Source organism: Peromyscus californicus, unplaced genomic scaffold (genome assembly GCF_007827085.1).
Source record: "Peromyscus californicus insignis strain IS unplaced genomic scaffold, ASM782708v3 Scaffold_6__1_contigs__length_162567912, whole genome shotgun sequence".
Taxonomy (NCBI): Eukaryota; Metazoa; Chordata; class Mammalia; order Rodentia; family Cricetidae; genus Peromyscus; species Peromyscus californicus.
In genome coordinates this window covers 59612740-59631327 of record NW_026294584.1, presented here as the reverse complement: position 1 = coordinate 59631327, position 18588 = coordinate 59612740, and the positions used below count along the sequence as shown (strand labels likewise).

General features: G+C 49.6%; 1 protein-coding gene across 5 annotated transcripts; it reads right to left on the bottom strand.

The window, feature by feature from the left end:
• Window positions 1–89: 89 nt before the first annotated feature.
• On the bottom strand, window positions 90–13967 carry Znf783 (zinc finger protein 783). 5 transcript variants are annotated; one of them, XR_008214269.1, is made up of 8 exons: window positions 12896–13946; window positions 10801–11139; window positions 10588–10714; window positions 10346–10471; window positions 5299–5433; window positions 4279–4386; window positions 2231–3239; window positions 90–203 (listed from the first exon to the last, which is right to left on the bottom strand). XR_008214269.1 is itself a non-coding variant. In XM_052719685.1 (8 exons), the coding sequence occupies exons 1-8, from the start codon at window positions 12917–12919 to the stop codon at window positions 3225–3227; spliced, it is 951 nt and encodes a 316-aa protein (XP_052575645.1). In that variant the 5' UTR covers window positions 12920–13957; the 3' UTR covers window positions 3099–3224. The 5 variants fall into 5 exon arrangements, 4 of the variants coding, with proteins under 4 accessions (XP_052575643.1, XP_052575645.1, XP_052575644.1 ...); XM_052719685.1 differs by lacking the exon at window positions 90–203 and adding an exon at window positions 3378–3454 and having other exon boundaries at window positions 3099–3239; window positions 12896–13957; XM_052719683.1 differs by lacking the exon at window positions 90–203 and having other exon boundaries at window positions 1341–3239.
• Between the last annotated feature and the right edge of the window lie 4621 nt (window positions 13968–18588).

Genomic DNA, 18588 nt, shown 5'->3' with positions numbered 1-18588 from the left:
GCTCCCGCGGCTGGATCGCAGGCTCCACCCGCTGCAAGCAGGCTCCCTATTGGCTAGCCCTGGAGGTTCCGCCTCCTGGCTGCACAGAGCCCGGGCCTCATTGGCGAGCTGGAGCATCAGCCCCACAGCGTGCGCTGGCGCGTTGTCTCCACCCGGCAGGTGTGAGCGCCAGGTGTCTGGCTCCTTTCGCCTATGAACTCCACCTGTGTAGAGCCAAACAAACCACTGAGGTCACCAGCTCAGACTACCCTGTACAAACTAGGCCACAAGCACGTAGTTGCTTATTCCAACGTGTTTATAGAACACCGATTAGGCTAAGATTTCCACCTTCACAGTTCTTAGAGTCATACGGCCCAACCATTTCTTTGTTTTAAAAAATGAGGGAGCCAGAAGAGTCTGGGATCCTATCTGGACTCCATCGCTGGGCTCCTGCAGCAAGCAGCCTTCATTTTAAACTCAAAACATTCTTTAACGTGTCCCACTGAATTCCCGGACAAACGCAGTAAGCCTAGTATGGGCATGATGGCGCAGGCAAGTAAATCCTAGCATTCTGAAGGCAGAGGCTGGAAAATCACTCAAGCCCAGAGCTACAAAGCACCAATTTCCCCACTCCTAGCATTTGAATTTGTGCTTCAAATATAGAATGTGTTTCCAGGGAGCATTTAGCATTAGAAGAAGGCCTAGAAACCTTAGCCCTGCACCTCCAGAGCAGCAGCAGTGAGCTCTTGCAGCTGAGGATTATGCTGGAGACAGGCTGTGTATATCTTGTCCGAGCACTAACCAACTGCTGTAGTCTTGCTTCAGGGGCTTAGCCAGCAGTTGGGTGAGCAGGCAAGTAGGATCCAGAACCATGGTTGAACTGTCATAGGCTTGCTTACTCATCCCTGCCCCAGGAATGATGGCAGTGCTACCCTCTGCCTCATCTGTTCAGGACTTTTGAGAGGCAAGGGTCTGAAGGACATCGGGAAACAGCACAGTCAGATGAGGGCACCTGGGAGCCCTCCTGAACATGCCCAGGTGTCTGAGTGCCAAATGAGAGCCAACTACCAGGAGAGCTGGGACCCACCAGGCTGTCTAGGCGGCATCCAGCATCGTGTGGCCGAGGTCCAGCCACCCTCAAGACTCTGACACTGTCACCTCTAACTCCTGGTCTTCAGCATGTGCTTCTGAAGGGCCCCTAAAGTGCCAGCTCAGCTGGAAAGTCTTACTTTCCAGAAACTGAAGGAACTGCCACTTGGCAAAATAGAAAGGTCCTTCCCAAAGGAGTCTGGGGAAAAGGGCACAGGATCAACCAAGAAAAGGCCCAGACTTAAAAGGAAGGACAACCAGACGCACCTGTCTAGCGTGTCTAGCGTGTCTTTTGGCACAGACAACTCTAAGGTGACATCCTGGGGTGTTTTCATTGTTAGACGAGGAACATGAGGCTCAAGAGAGCTGAAGGATTCCCAGAGTCCCCCAGGCAGGGGCTGCCTGGGCTTGTGCTACAATCCCCACAGGCATTTCTGCAGCTCTGTCATGGTGGGTCAACCACACTGTCAACCCCAGACCAGAGGGAAGCGATCCATTCCCAGTTTGCATTTCCCTCAGTAGTAAAAGTAGTAACGGACGTGATGGCCTCCTGAGGGAAAGGCAGGGAAGACTCCCAGCACTTGGGAGGCAGAGCCAGGTGGATCTCTGTGAGTTCGAGGCCAGCCTGGTCTCCAAAGCGAGTTCCAGGAAAGGCGCAAAGCTACACAGAGAAACCCTGTCTCGAAAAAACAAAAACAAAAACAAAAAAAAAAAAAAAAAAAACCACCTGGCACTCTGCTTTCAGAACAGCAGCCAAGCCGTCCCAACCAAATCAGGTCTAACTAAGCAGGTCCTCCCACCCTGTCAGCACCACATGGAGGAGGTAGCAGAGTTCTTGCCCCTCAGCAGCGTGGGATCTCCTAGAAAAGTCTCAAAGTTACAAAGTAAAGCAAAATAATAATAAAAATTCTTTTAAAATGCAAATTGCCGGTGCCTTCCCTTAGCCATCTGTGAACTGCTTTTTTCTCTGACTGCAGATTTTTATCCATTCAAACCTTTCCCCCCTGAGGCCTCTCTTGTCCCATTCTGGAAGAGCCAAAAATCTTTGTTCCTACTGACTACAGTACCAGCCAAAGACCCCACCTTAAATCTTAAGGAATCTTTCACCAGTCAGGAATGTCCTAAAGAGAGGGTTAGGAGATAGAGGCACCCAGTCACACACCTACGCAGTCACCAAAAGGGTGACTTCTTCCCATGGAAGTGGAATGGAAAACAAAACCAACAAGACTCTCCAAAGCTCCAGAGCGAGGGACCAGTGTCAGGCCAGGCACAAGGAAAGGCCCTGAGAGAGCACGGATCCTGCACGGTACCCAGGAGAGCCAGAGGGTACCACGGCAGGCTCCTCTGGTCAGGTTCCTCTTCAGGCCTGGGACCACATAGGCCTGGGCTCTCCTGGTGGCCAGAAGGCATGAGGAAATGCAGGACAGTCTGGCCTCAGGAGTGGGTCTGCATGTGGACAGTAAGGTGGTGGTTCCTGTTGAAGGCCCGGCCACACTTGGGGCACTGATAGGGGCGCTCACCAGTGTGGATGCGCTGGTGACGAAAGAGGTCCGAGGGCCGGCGGAAGGCCTTGCCACAGTAGGGACAGGCAGGCCAGCTTTGCCTGCTGCCTGTGTGCTGACGCTGGTGCAGTATCAAGGTCTTCCGTTGTTGGAAGGAGTGCAGACATTCACTGCAGTGGTAAACCTTAGCTGTTGACCTCTGTCCCATGAAAGCATTGTTTGCCAGGGAACGGTGGCTCATGGGCTCCTCAGGCAGCCAGCCGATGACAGGCCCGGGTACCACCACCTCCCCTGGCTCCAGTGTGGAGTGGCTTGACCCAAGAGGCAAGTCACTCCAAGCCTCCCTGTGTTCCTCCTCTTCAACATGGGTCCGCTGATGGATTGTCAGATTGACCTTCAAGCGGAAGCTCTGCCCACAGTCAGGACATGGGAATGCCCGCTCCCGTTGTCGAGGAAGGATACGGGGTGGCTCTCTCGTAGCCTCTGCAGCCCGGGGTTCCCTACTCCATCCCCTAGGCACTTCCTGGGCATGATGCCGTCTAGGGCCTCTAGTCTTGTTCCTGGGCCTTCTGTGGACTCTATACATGGACGGGCTCGGGGACTCCAGAAGGTGCTGCTCAGGTTCATCCGCAGACTGGGCTTCTGTCTTGATGGTCACGGCACCACCACCTGGTAAAGGAATCATCACTGGTTCCAAGAGGACCCACAGCCCCCTCGCCATTTGATCCGGGTTTTGTGCCAGGCCCAGGCCTCTCCTCCCTTCCCAGTTCTGTGAGTGCCAGCAGAGAAGATCAGGGTCCTACTCACAGACACCATGGGGCAGGCACTGCCTCGTGGATTATTCCACATGGTTTGCTGCCTTATGCTCCTTCCTAGAAGACGAGCTAAGAACAGCAGAGAAGGGAGAAAGTTGCAGAGCCCAAGAGGACTAGGGACTCTGTGGAGTTAAGGATTGGACTCTGGGGGACAGACGGGCGAGACCGTAGTGGGGAGACACTCCAGCCATGGCAATGGTGCTCCCGAGACCCTAAGTGCTGTGAGGATAATAGTTATAATCCGAGAAGGACAAGGGGCCCATGGGCCCCGGCTGCGTCCAGACCATGACTGGGAGGCCTTGTGGGTCACCTGTGGCTGTAATCCCAGCACGCAGGAGGCTGAGATGGGAGAACTGCCACAAATTCACAAATTTAAGACAAGACTTGCTACACAGTGATTTTAAGTCAGCAAGCTATATACACCCCATCTCAAAAAAAAAAAAAAAAAAAGCCTCTGTGGCCTAGGGGAGGGGTGATGCAAGGGCGGAGCTGAGATGGCACAGCTGCAGGGACAGAGCCATGAAAGCACAGGCTGAAGGGAGGACAGTTGTCCCCAGGTGCAGAGAATAGAGGGTCTTGTCATTGAGCCCTACCAGAAAAACATGGACTTCAGGTGAAGAACCTACACTTAAACTATTGGTCAACACGCAAAGTGCGAGACGCCACAGGCTATGAATGCAGGTGGGCCACCTCACAGGCTGCTGTGGGACTGGAGCAGACCACAGGAGCAGCCTTTCTATCCCTAGCAGACCATAGCCTGAGGCATGCAGCATGTCCTCAAGCAGCCTTTCCATTAAGGCCAGCTAACCACAGGCCGAGTGCTACTCCCCAGTGGCCCTCTGAGCTTCTGTGAGGCTCTGCCACGGCCCCAAGTGTCTTCTTCTTTCACTCACCTGGCCCCTCAGAAGGAAGGCTATCTGCAGGAGGGGAGGGTGGCAATTCTCCCTCTGTAAATTCTCCCTCCTGTTTAATCGATAAAGTGCTGGTGTTTGCTGGAATTCCTGCAAGAGGGGGAATCGGATGAGGGCCATTCCCGACACAAGTATCACAGGAGATATGACCATTTCCCCAGCAGGCCCTGGACATGCTTAAGGGCCTGCCAGGAAGAGGAGATCTTCAGGCTTCCATCTGGAGGGCTTCTGAGGTAGGAACAGAGCTATGAAGGCCACATCCCCAATCCCTTGTAGGCCCAGGCTCACAACCTGTGCCTCCCCAGGTCACCTTCATCAGCCTCAATCACAGAAGGTTTGGAAGGCCCCAGGACAGAGTCCAGGTCTGCGAAGAGCAGGGACACTACCTCCTACCCAAGGTCCCACCTCACAAATTCCATGCATACAGTGTGGGCTTACAGACTGGCTGGGAGGAACACAGGGTAGGGAGAGTCACGTGCGATGGGGAAATGCAGAGAAACCACTAGAAGGAAGGCGACAGCACTGGGAGTGAGGCCAGCGTCCAGAAAGAACAGGGGAAGAGAAGGAGGCGGAGCTGAGTGCACGAGGCTCAGTGCCCTGAGTCAGTCTCAGAAAAGGACCAGCAGGAACTGCCTATAGACAGAAGCAGACACAGAGTCCTGAACGAGTGGGAAGTCAGAGTTCTCAACAGGTTTTCAGAAGACTGAGAAACTGCAGCATGCCAACCCAGCACCACACTGGAGGTGTGTGGACACAGACCGCCATGTTGACATGACCACTGTAAAAGCTCCAGCAGGCCCCATCCACACTCCTCCCATTACTCCAGCCAGACAGGTATGTCCAGGTGCTATTCAGACACCTGGGTACTGAAGAGACTAAACCTGCCTCTCCAAGGCCCATCTTAAAGGCCCAGCTCCCAAGAGCCTACGCAACACAGTTCAATATTTGGCTTGTTTCCTGTGCTGCGGACACCAGTGGTGCTGCCCAGCTGTCCTCACTCACCAGTGTCTGGCTCAGGTGGAGTAGCTCTCGCTTCCTCTTGCTGCCGCTGCTGCTGCTCAGGTGCTTGCCTTTCTTTTGGCTTCTCCTGGGCAGGGCTGGCTGGACTTGGGGCATGCTCTGGACTCAGAGGGATTCCTAGAAACACAAACCAACATCACTGAGAACAATACCAAGGTCTCCTAGGCAGGTGGCCAGTGACTCTGGGGCCACATAAATGTAGAGTCTTGGGATCCTGGGCTTTCAAACCGAAGACAGGATGTGAAGATACAGTGGCCATGCTCATTACCCCCAAAGCTTGATTCTTACGTAATGCCTCTTTTTTGTTGCTGTTTTTGAGAAAGGGCTTTTCTACATAGCCCTGGCTGTCCTGGGACTAACTATGTAGACCAGGCTGACCTCGAACTGCTTCTGCCTCTCTCTGCTGGGATTAAAGGTGTGTGCCACCATGATAAGCTGTGTCTAAAGCCTCTTTGTCCACAAGGACTCTGCACAACATGTAATTCAACTGAGAGTGTGAGACAGGACATGACAGCTGGATCAAGAGCCTGGCTGTTCACTCGCATGGTGGCTGACAACAGGCTGTAACTTCAGTACCCTGGGTCAAATGTCCTCTTCTGGACTGTGGGACAGCATGTACAGGGTGTGCATACATACAGGCAGGCAAAACATCTATACACAAAAGTAAAATAAATATACATAAACATAAAAAAAAAAGAACCTGGCTATTAAAGGAAAGGAGGAAAAAGGATGTCCACCAGACATCAGGGTGGCTGCTGCCTTCCTGCTTCAAACTATCTTCTGTAATGCCAGGGAGCCCCTCGGCAGAGCAGAAAAGACACACTGAAGATGTCATCTTTGGAGCTCTGATTTTCTTCAATACTCTTTTTAAAAAGATTCATTTGTTTGTTTATTTAGTGCGTTGATGTTTGCCTGCATATATGTCTGTGTCAGGATGCCAGGTGCCCTGGAACTGGAGTTACAGACGGTTGTGAGCTGCCATGTCAGTGCTGAGAACTGAACCAGGTCCTCGGGAAGAGCAGCCTGTGCTCTTAACCGCTGAGCCATCCCTCCGGCCCCCAAATACTCTTTTCAGACAACTCCACTTCCACACCTACCCTCTTCCTATCCTCGGATCTATGCATGGTGTTGCTGTGGCCTGCCTCCCAGAATAGCTCCTATAACCTGGTTGTGGCTGTGGTTTTTGAATGGAGGCCCCCCAAATGTGATTAAACAGCCTCTCCCACACAAAACAGGGCTGGGGGGAGGGCATTTTGGTTTTCTTTCCTTTTGCTTTTGTTTTCTTTTGTTTTGTTTTGAAGACAGGGTCTCACTGTATAGCTCTGGCTGGCCTGGAACTCAACATGTAGACTGGTCTGGCTTTGAACGCATAGAGCTCTATCTCCCTCTGCCTCCTGACTGCTGGGTCACACCATGCCCAGCCTTATTTCCTTCTTTTAAAAAAAGTACTAGAGAGAGGTATATATGAAAGAGAGAGAAACAGAGACAGACAGACAGACAGACAGACAGATGGGGTATGTAGGTCAGAAAGCAACCTTCAGAAGTTGGTTTTCTTCCTCTGTGGGTTCTGGGGATAAAACTTATATCATCAGGTTCATACACGGTGAATACCTCACCACTGTGGTGAGGACCTCTCACCACTGTTGAGCTATCTCAACTGCCCTTCTGTGGTGGTTTTTTGAGATGGGGTCTCACACGTATTCCAGGGTGGCCTTGAACTCCCTATGTGGCTGAGGATGACATTAAACTTCTGACCCTCCAGCATCTATATGCATAGTGGTGGGATTAGAGGCATGCACCACCATACCCAGTTTTTCTGGTGCTAGGGATCAAACCGGGGCCTCATGTATGCTAGGTAAAACACTCTACCGAGTGAGATACTTCCTTCATACTTCCTCTCTCCTGTCTTTCAGGACTAAAAAACCACAACAAAAACCCAAACGATTAAGAAACAGACTATGAACAAAAGGTTGATGGTTTAGAGAGCTGATGGTCTGCTGATGAAATCAGCCAAAGGTTCCCACCATGGACCCACGTGTGCTGAGGACAGCTGGGATGAACAGCATTTGGATGAGAAATCCACAATCACAGAAAGGGGAGGCTCTATCTCTACATGTGTTTGAACTTACCAGTGTGGTTTTTCATAAACACGGGGTTCAGGGAACAGGACATGTGAGACACTCAAAAGCAACGTAAACAGGCCTCTCCCCTGCCTCGGCTGGCATTTCTCTTCCACAGGAACCACTAACACCAGTTGTAGTGCTATGAGAAGGGGATCTGACATGCTGCTACTGACTCTTTCACATACAAGGCGCAGTGCTGGACACTGGGGGGCCACACTGTTCGCAGACAGTGTACACACAACACTCAGTAGGTCCCAAAATTGTTACCTCCATAATAAACCCAAACACAGCTGCTTTAGCTAGGTGTGGTGCTCATACCTACAATCCCAGCACTCAGGAGGCTGAGGCAGGAGGATGGCTATGAGTTAAAGGCCAGCCTGGGCTACATATTAAGTGACAGGCCAGCCTGGGCTATGATGTGAGACCCTGTCTTAAGCAAACAAGGCCAGCAAGATGGCTCAGGAGGGATGTGCCTTTGCTGCCAAACCTGACAACCTGGGTTCTGTCCCTTGAACTCACATGCGTCAGGAGAGAACTGCCTCCAAGTATTTTCCTGACCTACATACGTACACACACACATAAATGAATAAATACAATGGTTTTTGTTTGTTTGTTTGTTTGTTTTTTAAGCAAACAACAGCAACAAGAAGCCAGTGTGGTGTCACATGCCTGTAACGCCAGCTCTTGGAAAGCTGAGGCAGGAGGACCACCAACGTGGCTACAAAATGAGTTCCAAGCAAGCCTGGGATACAAAATGAGACCCTGCTTCAAAAAACAACTCAAAATGTCTATAAGGGCCAGTGAGATGGTTCAGCAGGTAAGGTAGAGACAGGCAGATCTCTGTGAGTTCAAGGCTAGCCTGGTCTACATAATGAGTTCCAGGACAGCCAGGACTACATAGTAGCAAGACCCTGACTTAAAAAACAAAAACAAGTAAATAAACATTTTGTGCCTGTGTATAAGTGTTTTGCCTTCATATGTATGTATACTATATGCATGCCTCCTGCCCAGAAGAGAGCACCAGATTTCCTAAAACTGGAGTTATAGACAACTATAAGCTGCCATGTGGTTGCTAGGAACTGAACCCAGGTCCTCTGCAAGAGTAGTGAGTGCTCCTAACCACTGAGCCTCTCCAGCTCTCAGGAGTGAGTAACACTTCCCTTTGGTATCGGGGGCTAAGGGGGTCCAGCCCCTCGATAGTCCCCTCCCAGGGTCTAGGAAGAATCTACAACCAGCTGATAATTTAATCTTGATGAAAAGAAATGAGTCTATATACACAAAACTCCTTAGTCCACACACTTTATTCTTCTGTCAGTTCTCTCTCTGCACAGCTTCTATTCTGCTCTTATTTTTGTTCCTTTGTCTGATTTCTCTCTACACTTGTCTGTTGTCCCCTCTAAGTTCTATCTTAATTCCTTCATCTTAGTTCTGCCCCATCTAGGTTCTCATCTATCCAGTTCTTTCCCATATCAGCTCCTCTCCCATCTTGTTCTTCCTCAACTTGTTCTTCCCCATCTAGCTCTTCCTCATCTTCCATCTTGTTCCTCTGGTACTCTCTTCTAGTCCTTCAGTCTAGTTCTTCCCATCTAGTCCGTTCCTCTCCAGTTCTTACCCATCTAGTTCTTCTGTTCTCTTGTCTCTTCTCTATCTCGTCTTCAAGTTCTCTCTTCAAAAACCCTCCTCTCTCCCCTTCTACCTCTCAGTTCTCCCTAAGTCTCTCAGAAATCCAGTTATAAAGCCAAGCAATAGCAATCCTCTCACAGAGCAAGGTCACCAGGCTTGAATTCTTATGGGGTCATAAAGGCAGGTAAGAACTTTCCTCAGGCAGTGACCACCAGGCTTTCTTTTACAACCCAAAAGGGGAGTGGTAAAGGAGGAGGCCAACAGAGAGCTAATGATGAGTTAGTATATCAAAAAGGGAATTTATGTATTCAGCCTACATTCCTAGAAGTAGCTAGGTAAGAAATTAGGAGTCTATCAGTAAGGCTGTAAGGAAGGAGGGTCTCACCCTAAATTGCACAAGAAATAAAGCTATCCTTCTGACCTAAGAGACAGGTGTTGTTTCATTTGGCCTTGGATGCTTAAGTCTGTTCTTAGAGAGTAGAGAGGTATCTCTGATAAAGTACCTTCATCCCTCCAGGGATGGAGCTGGCGGGATGCTGCCAATGACAATAATTACAGGGAGGCTTGAACTGGGGTTCTGGCTGTGCACAGCTGTCAGCGCAGGGTATCTAAACATTCCTTTAGTGGAGGGGAAATGGTGCCCAGTAAATGATGGAAAAGCCACAACAGCACAAGAAACTCATAGAAGGAAACAGCTGATAATCAAAAGCCAAATATCACCAAGGCTCCTCGAGCCTCAGCTCCACCTCTGGAAGGTCTTTGGCTTCTTCCAGGTATTAGCTTTGTCATAATCAGCTGAAATCCTACTTTATACATTTTTTGCGGCTTGTAGCACACTGGCTATGGAGGAACAACCCCAGCCTTGTCCCCAAAGGGCCATCACAGAAAGAAGTCCAACAGCAGCAGTGGTCTCCTGATAACGGCCGAACTGAGCAACAGTGACGCCAGGTGGATGTGGGCACCACTGAGGCTGGCACAGTGCGGTGGTGGTGCCACCATGCTTTACCATGACTGACCATCAGCCCACTTAGGAGATGCCTATTCTATCCTTCATCTGTATTTGCCATCCCTTTTGTGCTGGTGCCTCCTATACAGAGGCAGAATCCTTAGAGCTCTAAGAAGTCTTCTGCTTACTCCTGCTCAGAGCAGCCTTGGACAAGAGCAGGGCATTCTGGGTGAAGGGCCTGTGCTCCCTTTCCAGCTCCAAGACGGTCCAGTATATCCAGGAAGGGAATGTGTAGCTCACTGTGCCCCAGCAGCTCCCAACGTGTGCCAATACTTACCAGCGTTCGGTTTCCTGGGGCATGCTGCCTCCTCCTCACTCCCCGTCTGACCGCAAGGGTCTGCAGGACAGGGCTCTTCTCCCCTCTCTATCCGGATGAGGATGTCTGGTTTGGAGATGGCATAATCTGCATACAGAATGGGGGGGCATGGAGAAAGGTCTGGGGCCGACTGCCTATGGCAAAGGCAAAGACTGCAGGAAGCTACCCTCAGACAGAAGCCCAGGGATCCTCTGCAGCCTTACCCAGGGAGACCAGCGACTCGTAGTTGTTTCTCATCACGTGCTTGTAGAGTTCCTTCTGCCAGTCCTCCAGCATGGCCCACTCCAGTTCAGAGAAATACACAGCCACGTCATCAAAGGTCATAGGCACCTGAAACCACAGTGTCACACTCGCTCACCCACACATTTACAGGCATGGGTCCTCAGGCTCCCCACCTCAGGCTGTCCAAAGGCTACCTTGGGGACCTCGCCCTTGCTGCCAGGGGGAAGCCGCAAGACCAAGAAGTTCCGGTTGTGCAGCAGGTTCTCCAGGTTCTCCAGCCGCCGCTGCAGCAGCCCGTACTCCTGCGGCAGGGTCCCCAGCACGGCCCACTTGCCCTCCAGCTGGTTGCTGAACTCCACAGCTGTCTTCTCACAGTCAGCCAGCTTCTTCTCGGCTGTCCCTAAGCGTCCTTCCAGAGTCAGCAAACGGGCCAGGCAAGAATCCACTTTCTTCTCCAAGGCCTGAATGGCTGCCACCACAGTCCACAGTGTGATCTCTGTGGAGTAGAGGTACGAGCTCTTCTCTGCATCTGGCTGGGGTGAAGAAGAAGGGGCGGGAGGCCTCTTATTACACATCTGCTTGTCCCTCTGAGAAATCTGCTCAAGGGACAAGAGAATCACATAATCAAAATAGCCACATTGTAAACTAGGCATGGTAGCACATATCTATAATCCCAGCATTTACAAACTGAGGCAAGGAGACCGCCTCAAGTTCAACGGCAGCCTGAACAGGACAGTTCCAGGCTAGCCTAGACTAAAGAGTTGAGACCAGCCAGGTATAGTGGCACATGTCTTTAATCCCAGCCCTTGGGAGCCACAGGCAGGTGGATCTCTGTGAGCTTAAGGCCAGCCTGGTATGGTTGGTCTACATGGCAAGTTCCAGACCAGCCAGGACTGCATAGTATAACACTGTCTTTATTAAAAAAAAAAAAAAAAAAAAGCATTTCTTCCCATGTACCTGCAGGTCTACATTTAAAGATTCACCCAACCTGAGATAAAAATATTTAGAAAGAAAAAAAAAATTGTATCTGTTCTGAACATGTACACACTTTTCTTATCATTATTTCCTCCACTATGCAACTTTTAGCCTTTCCATTGCATTGGAAATCTAGAGATGATTTACGGTATTTTGGAATATATGAGTGGGTTTTATGTAAAGGACTTGAGCATCCCTTGTGCACTGGGGGAGAGCAGTAGTTATTACAATAATGTGGTAGGTAGTGTTGAGATCTATCCTGTTGGTAAGTTTTTTGGGATATGAGGTGCTACAAGACAGCTGAGGGATAGGAGCAGGTGGAATGATCAGGCAGACGTCATCTGGGCAGGTACAGAAAGGCCTTCCAGCCCCACTCCCATAAAGCCCATTTTCTCTTCCTCGAACCCAGAAGGACACACAGAAAACTGAAGGGAAGGAGAGGTTCCCTTCAAAAACTTTCCAGAAAACTAAGGTTTCAGAAACTTGTCTAAGACATATTGGTAATAACAGATACCACTTACCGGGTGATTTTTACAGGCAAAAGTTCTTTTAGCATGTCCTCTGAATTGGCCATACTGAACATGACCAAGCTACCCTTTTAAAACTGCTAAATTTGCAGTGGTCTCTCAACCTTCCTAATGCTTCGACCCTTTAATACAGTTCCTATGCTGTGGTGACCCGCAACCATAAAAATTATTTCGTTGCTACTTTGTAACTGTAATTTTGTTACTGCCATGAAGTGTAAATATTTGATACGTGACCCACAAGTTGAGAACCACTGAAGTAATCTTTAAAGAAACAAACGAAAAAGGCCACAAAATTCGGAAACCTGTTGCAAACAGGGTTCAAATTGTTTCCTACTTAAAAGAAGAGTTGCTAGGTATTTTAATGGTGGTCACATTCCAAGGTGTTGGCCTGAGGCCTAAACTCAACATCTACCTGCCCCTCGGCATTTTCAGCCCCTGGGCCTTCTCTGACTGCTCGGCCGAAGGCCTCAGAGGAAACAATGGACAGGGGCTCTCAGCTGTGTTATCTGCGGGGACCTTCGAGGCCCTTCGGAGGAATCCGAGCGCCCGGCCCAGCGGGGACACGGGGGTAGGTTGGGGGAGCAGGTCACCGGTCTTGGGGCCCAGCCCACCGGGCCTGGTGTTTGGGCCTCCCGCCGCTGGGTGCAGGCCAGTGGCCTCTGCGGCCTCCAGGCCGGTGGCTCCATGACCCCGGCGGGCTGGGTGGGGGCCAGGGTAGGGAGGTGGCGCTCCGGGACCGGTGTGCCCCAGACCCTCGCAGGCGGCGGCCACGGGCCGGGGCGCTTACCCGGGCGAGCGCCGCTTCGGCCATGGCTACCGTGCCGTCGCTGGGGTGCGATCCTCCGCCGACAGGTCGGGCCAGGCGCGGGCTGTGGTTCTCCGCCGACAGGCTGCGCGTCGGTGACGAGCAGGAGGCGCCCAGCGTCGGAACTGCTGCCCGGCGGCCGCAAACTCCGCACTGTCCCGTGCCACGTGCCCCGCGGGCCCTTTAACAGAGCCGCCGGGAAGGCCGCGGCCCGGCGCGCACAGCGCCCCCTGCAGTCCGAAGGACCGCACCCCGGGGGCGCTCGGGGCGGGCCCTGAGCGCGCTCCACCCCGCGGCCGCTAGCCTGCGATGCCCACCCTGCTGCCACTGGTGCCCTGCTCGCCCGGCAGCTGGCCTCAAGCAAACCCACGCGCGGGTGAATTCAGGGAACGAAGCCGGTGAGGGAAACGCTCAGGAAGTTTCCAGACTACCCTCATCCCAAGGGTTTTCAGATTCCAATTTCTAGGGCCTGTAACCAAGAGAAGGTAACCTAGGGGGAAACATAAAGGTTTCTAGACCCTCTCTTTGCTTTTTCAGAACAAATGGGAAGCCCTAAGGGGGAAAGTGCATTTAAAACAAAATGCAAGCCCAGGACTCGGGGGGTACCTCAGTGGTAGAGCGCTTGCCTGGCTTGCGCCAGAACTCGAGGGAGGTGTTTCTGGGGTATCCTCCTCTCAGGCACCCACCTTCGAGGCTCTTAGCCTCGGGGATTGATGAGTCTCATCTGCATCCTGAGCAGATCCCTCTCTTCCAGCCCTCTCTGCCACACCCAGTCTGGACTGGCATGTGACATCAGCAGAGCATCTTGAAAGCCTTGGTTCCAGGCGGATCATCCTGTACCATTCAAATGATACAGTGCAGGACCGCAGCTACCGTGTTCATTTGTAAGGCTCTCTAACCAGTTCGTGTTCTGAATTATCCTGAATAAACTATTCCACTTAAGACCAATTGCCTTCTGAAACCAGAAAGCCTTACTCAGGAAAGCCAGAATTAACCTTGGAATCGAAAGTAAAACCTGCTTTTCTCATTTCCTGCATTTTCCACTCATGCTATGGTCTTTATCCAATAAGCCAATAAACTTCTGGTTGGCAAGTGGGTTTTTATATTTTTGAGTTTGTTTTGGTGTTTAAAATATTTTAAAAATAATTCTAGGGCTGGAGAGATGGCTCAGTGGTTAAGAGCACTGGCTGCTCGTCCAGAGGACCGGGGGTTCAATTCCCAGCACCCACATGGCAGCTCACAACTGTCTGTAACTCTAGTTCCAGGGGACCTGACACCTCCACACTAATGTACATAAAATGAATTTAAATAAATTATTTAAAAAATAATAATTCTAAAAGAGAATTAGTTCTGAGGCTGGCAAGAAGGCTCACTATGTAAAGGCCTTTGCTGCCCGAGATGATGCAAACCTAATGATCTGAGTTCAACCTCCAGGGCTCACATAAAAGTAGAAGGGGAGAGCTGACCTACACACACATACACACACACACACAGTAAGTAAAACTTAAAAAAAAATAGTTGCATGCTGGGCATGTTGCTGTACACCTTTAATCCCAGTACTTGGGAGGCAGAGGCAGGCAGATTTCTGAGTTTGAGGGCAGCCTGGTCTACAGAGAGTTCCAGGATAGCCAGGGCTACAGGGAAACCCCGTCTTGAGAAACCAAAACAAGCAAACAAAAAACAATTTCATATTCATCTGCGTGTGTGGCACTTTCCTGTAATCTCAGCACTTGGGAATCTGGGACAGGGAAAGATCTAGGTCTGCTTGGATTACACAGTGAAACCCTGTCTCAAAAAACTTTCTTTTTGCACATGAAAGCTAACAGTCATTTGGTAACTCGAGAAATCCATGAATTCTGCTTAAAGGGCAAAGGAATTTACAGGGGAGAAAACTCACTGTATAGAACAGAATTGTCGCAGGTTCTGGAATGCTGGGCACAGTCTCACCTGGTTTGGGCTGTCAGTCAGTCCCTCATCCAAACCCTTGAGGGAGAGAAGAGATCTGCACAGTGCATTTCAGGTCTTAAGGGTAGCCAAAAGGCCACGACCCAGAGGCATGTACTTCAAGGTCACAGGCAGGCAGAGCCGTTACCTGCTTTGTCTCTAGGGCTGTGCTTCAGGGTCACTGAACTACAATCTGGGAGTGCACACTATAATACTGTGTTAGTCTAGGGAAGTCCGTATAAAGACCCAGTATAAGAAACTAGATTTAATAGAAAACAAACTACGGCCCATGTGTCTGTTCACTGATGTATCCCAAATGTTAAAACTGCCTACATAACAAGTACCCATCATTTATTTGCTCTCTAAAGAAATGGATGAGAAAATGATGGCTGAGTAAAGAAGGTGTCTGCTGCTGAGCCTGCCACCTGGAGTCTGATCAACATTCCCACACGGTGGAAGGAGAGAACTCTAGGTTGTCTTCTGATCTCCACTGTGTGCCATGGCTATGTGTCCTCATGTAGGCAGATTTTTCTGTCCCACCAATCTGCTCCCAAATCATGACACAGACACATTATAAAAGCTCAGCTAATAGCTTAGGCTTGTTTCTAACCAGTTCTTATAACTTAAATTAACCCATTTCTTTTACTCTACGTCCTTTTATGTGGCTCAGTTACTTTTACTTTGTAATGCCCATGTTGTTTCCTCTGCGTCTGGCTGGCGACTCCACCTTCTTCCCAGTGTTTTCTCTGCCCCCCCCTCCAAATCCTACCTGGCTATTGGCTGTTTAACTTTTTTTTTTTTTTTTTTTTTTTTTTCCGAGACAGGGTTTCTTTGTAGTTTTGCGCCTTTCCTGGAACTCACTTTGGAGACCAGGCTGGCCTCGAACTCACAGAGATCCGCCTGCCTCTGCCTCCCGAGTGCTGGGATTAAAGGCGTGCGCCACCACCGCCCGGCTTGGCTGTTTAACTTTTTAATCAAACCAACCCCAGTGACATGTTTTCACAGTGTAAAGGAATATTCCCCAACATCCTCACACATACAGTAAGTGTAGAGGAGATCAAGACAGCTCTTTCAAAAAGGAGCTTGGACACCAAAATACCAAAAAACAACAAAAACAAAACACAAAAAAAACCAAAAGAGGCTTCCTCATGACAGGAAGAATAATGTGACTGCAATACCACTGAAGAGACTTGGTAAGGTAGGCTGCAGAAGCCTTCAACACTAAAGAGTTTGCTTTTGATTAGCAGCTGGGAATGCCACGGCAAGACCCTGAAGAAAGCCCATGTCCAACAGCTCCAGAACACCATGTGGTGATGAGAGTAGCCTGGCTGACTAGAGAGTCAAGTTAGCGACCCTTAGAACCTAAACTGTGTGAACAGGAAGGAGAGAGAAGCCATGCCAGCTTAGTTGGGTATGTGATGTTGTTGCCCTGTGTGTGACATCCAACTTAACCAGTCCGCTTCCCACCTTCTTCTCCACACCTCCCAGAGCAGCCTTTCAATGTGTGACAGTTGAAACAGGCAAGTAATTTGTGTTATTTAAAACAGTGCCTACAGAGCCTGGCATGCTGGCTCACACCTGAAATACCAACATTTAGGAGACTGGAGGTGGGGGGATTGCTGTGTATTGGAGCCTAGGCTACATCACAAGTTCCAGAACAGCTGGGTTAGAGTGCGCTATTAAAAAAAAAAAAAATGGCCAACACCAACTGACAACCTGAATCCAAATTTGACCCTTGGGGTAGGAGGGACCCAACTCCTACATGTTGTCCTCTGACCTCCACACATACACCATGGCATGCATGCACCCATACACGTACAAATGTTAAAAAACTAAAACTAAACAAAAAACAGTGCCTACTGAGGGTCACATAATGATGTTAAGATGTTGAATGTGCCGAACATGGTAGCACACACCTGTAGTCCCAGCACTCGGGAGGCAGCGGCAGGTGGACCTCTGAATTCAATGCCAGCCTAGTCTACAGAGTTCCAAGAAAGCCAGGGCTACACAGAAACCCTGTCTCCAAAAACAAAAACAAGTATGTTCTGTGTACACATGGACCCATGAGATTTCCCCAATGCCCAGCTTCAGTCTTTGGATAGACACCTACCTGTGTTCCACCACTCAGTTTTGATTCAGACACCTCCATGTCCTCTTCCTGTTCTCGTGTTGAATAAAACTATATGCCATAAAACCCAATTTACTCATTTTGTTTTGAATGAAGATTCAGTTTCTGTCTTTTAGATATAGGACTCCAAGGAAGGATATTGTCTAGTACTAATATCATAAGTGATGTGTTAACTCTGGAATAAGAATTGCTGTTCAGGTGGGGATGCAGGAATTTTAATTTTTGAATTAAATTATTATACATTAAGACAGTCTTGCTGCTGTAATGCAAAGATATGATGGACTGAGGTGCTATTGATTTTTCTCCAATGTGAGGGAGGTCCTTCTGTTAAATATAAAGTCCTACCCAAGTTCAAGTGGGAAGGAAGGAAGCCTTTGCCTCTGATAGCCCCTCCCATCTTCAGAAACTATCTGCCTTTTAGAACAGGTTCCTTCCTGTGTTGGACACTACAGTATCTGTCCCTCGGTGAGCAGGGATCTCTGAAGCCTTCTTTGTGACCTGGGCCAGGCAGGGGTGGGGCATGCCTTTAATCCCAGCACTCTGGAGGCACAGGCAGGAGGATCTCTGTGAGTTCCAGGACAGCCTGTCTATAGCGTGAAGTCCAGGACAGCCAAAGCTATTCCACAGTGAAACCCTGTTCTGAAAAACCAAAAAAAGAAAACAATCCTTTTCTTTTTCTAGTGGATTTTTCACAAGTTTTGTAATCTTGTAACTGTCCAAGCTCTACTTCCTAAACTTTCAGAACTTTAATGAAAATTTTAAACTGAAGGTGTTGTTTAGGGATTGTTTACAGGCGTTCTACCCAATGCACACCCAGCCATCGTGACAAAGCCTTAAGTGTTCTCTGAGAAAATGATGCTGATCACCACAGATACAGCATCTCTTGGGTTGTGAAGCCTGGCTCCCTGCTGTTCACTTCCTAGCTTTTCTTCAGTCTCTTCTCACCTCCTGCTGTCCTGTGCAGTGATCTGTGGGATAAAGTATGCTTTTGTCCCTACCCCCTACAACATATGCGTTTCAAGTTTCAATATTGCAGTGAAAGTGCTATATGCTGGCATTAAAAAAAGTTGCTCTGCATGGTGGTACTTGAGAATGGTGATGGGAAGATCAGGAGTTCAAGGCCAACTTGGGTCATATGAAACCCCACCTCAAAAAACCAAAAATAATAATTTTTTAAATGTAAATTCTGCCAGGCAGTGTTAGCACACACCTTTAATTCCAGCACTTGGGAGGCAGAAGCAGGCGCATCTCTGAGTTGGAGGCTAGCCTGGTCTACAGAGACTTGGGTACCAGGACAGCCAGGGCTACATTGTTTGGAAAAACAAAAACAAACAAACAAAAAAATGTTCCAACCCAGAGGGATGGAGTCTGCGCTTGTACTACCTTCAAGTTCCTAGCAGGTGCTGAGACTGTAGTTCTGGGAACAGGGATACAGAATCTAACCCTGACATTAAGGTATACAACTGGAGAAGCAACAGTACCCCTGGTCCAGTGTGTGAGCTCTGAGGCAAGGTGGTCATAGGTTCAGGCTAGGCTTCCTGGTGAGGGATCTCTCCCAACTTCATTCCAGGTGACAATTCTTGGTAAACAGAAAACCTCCCAT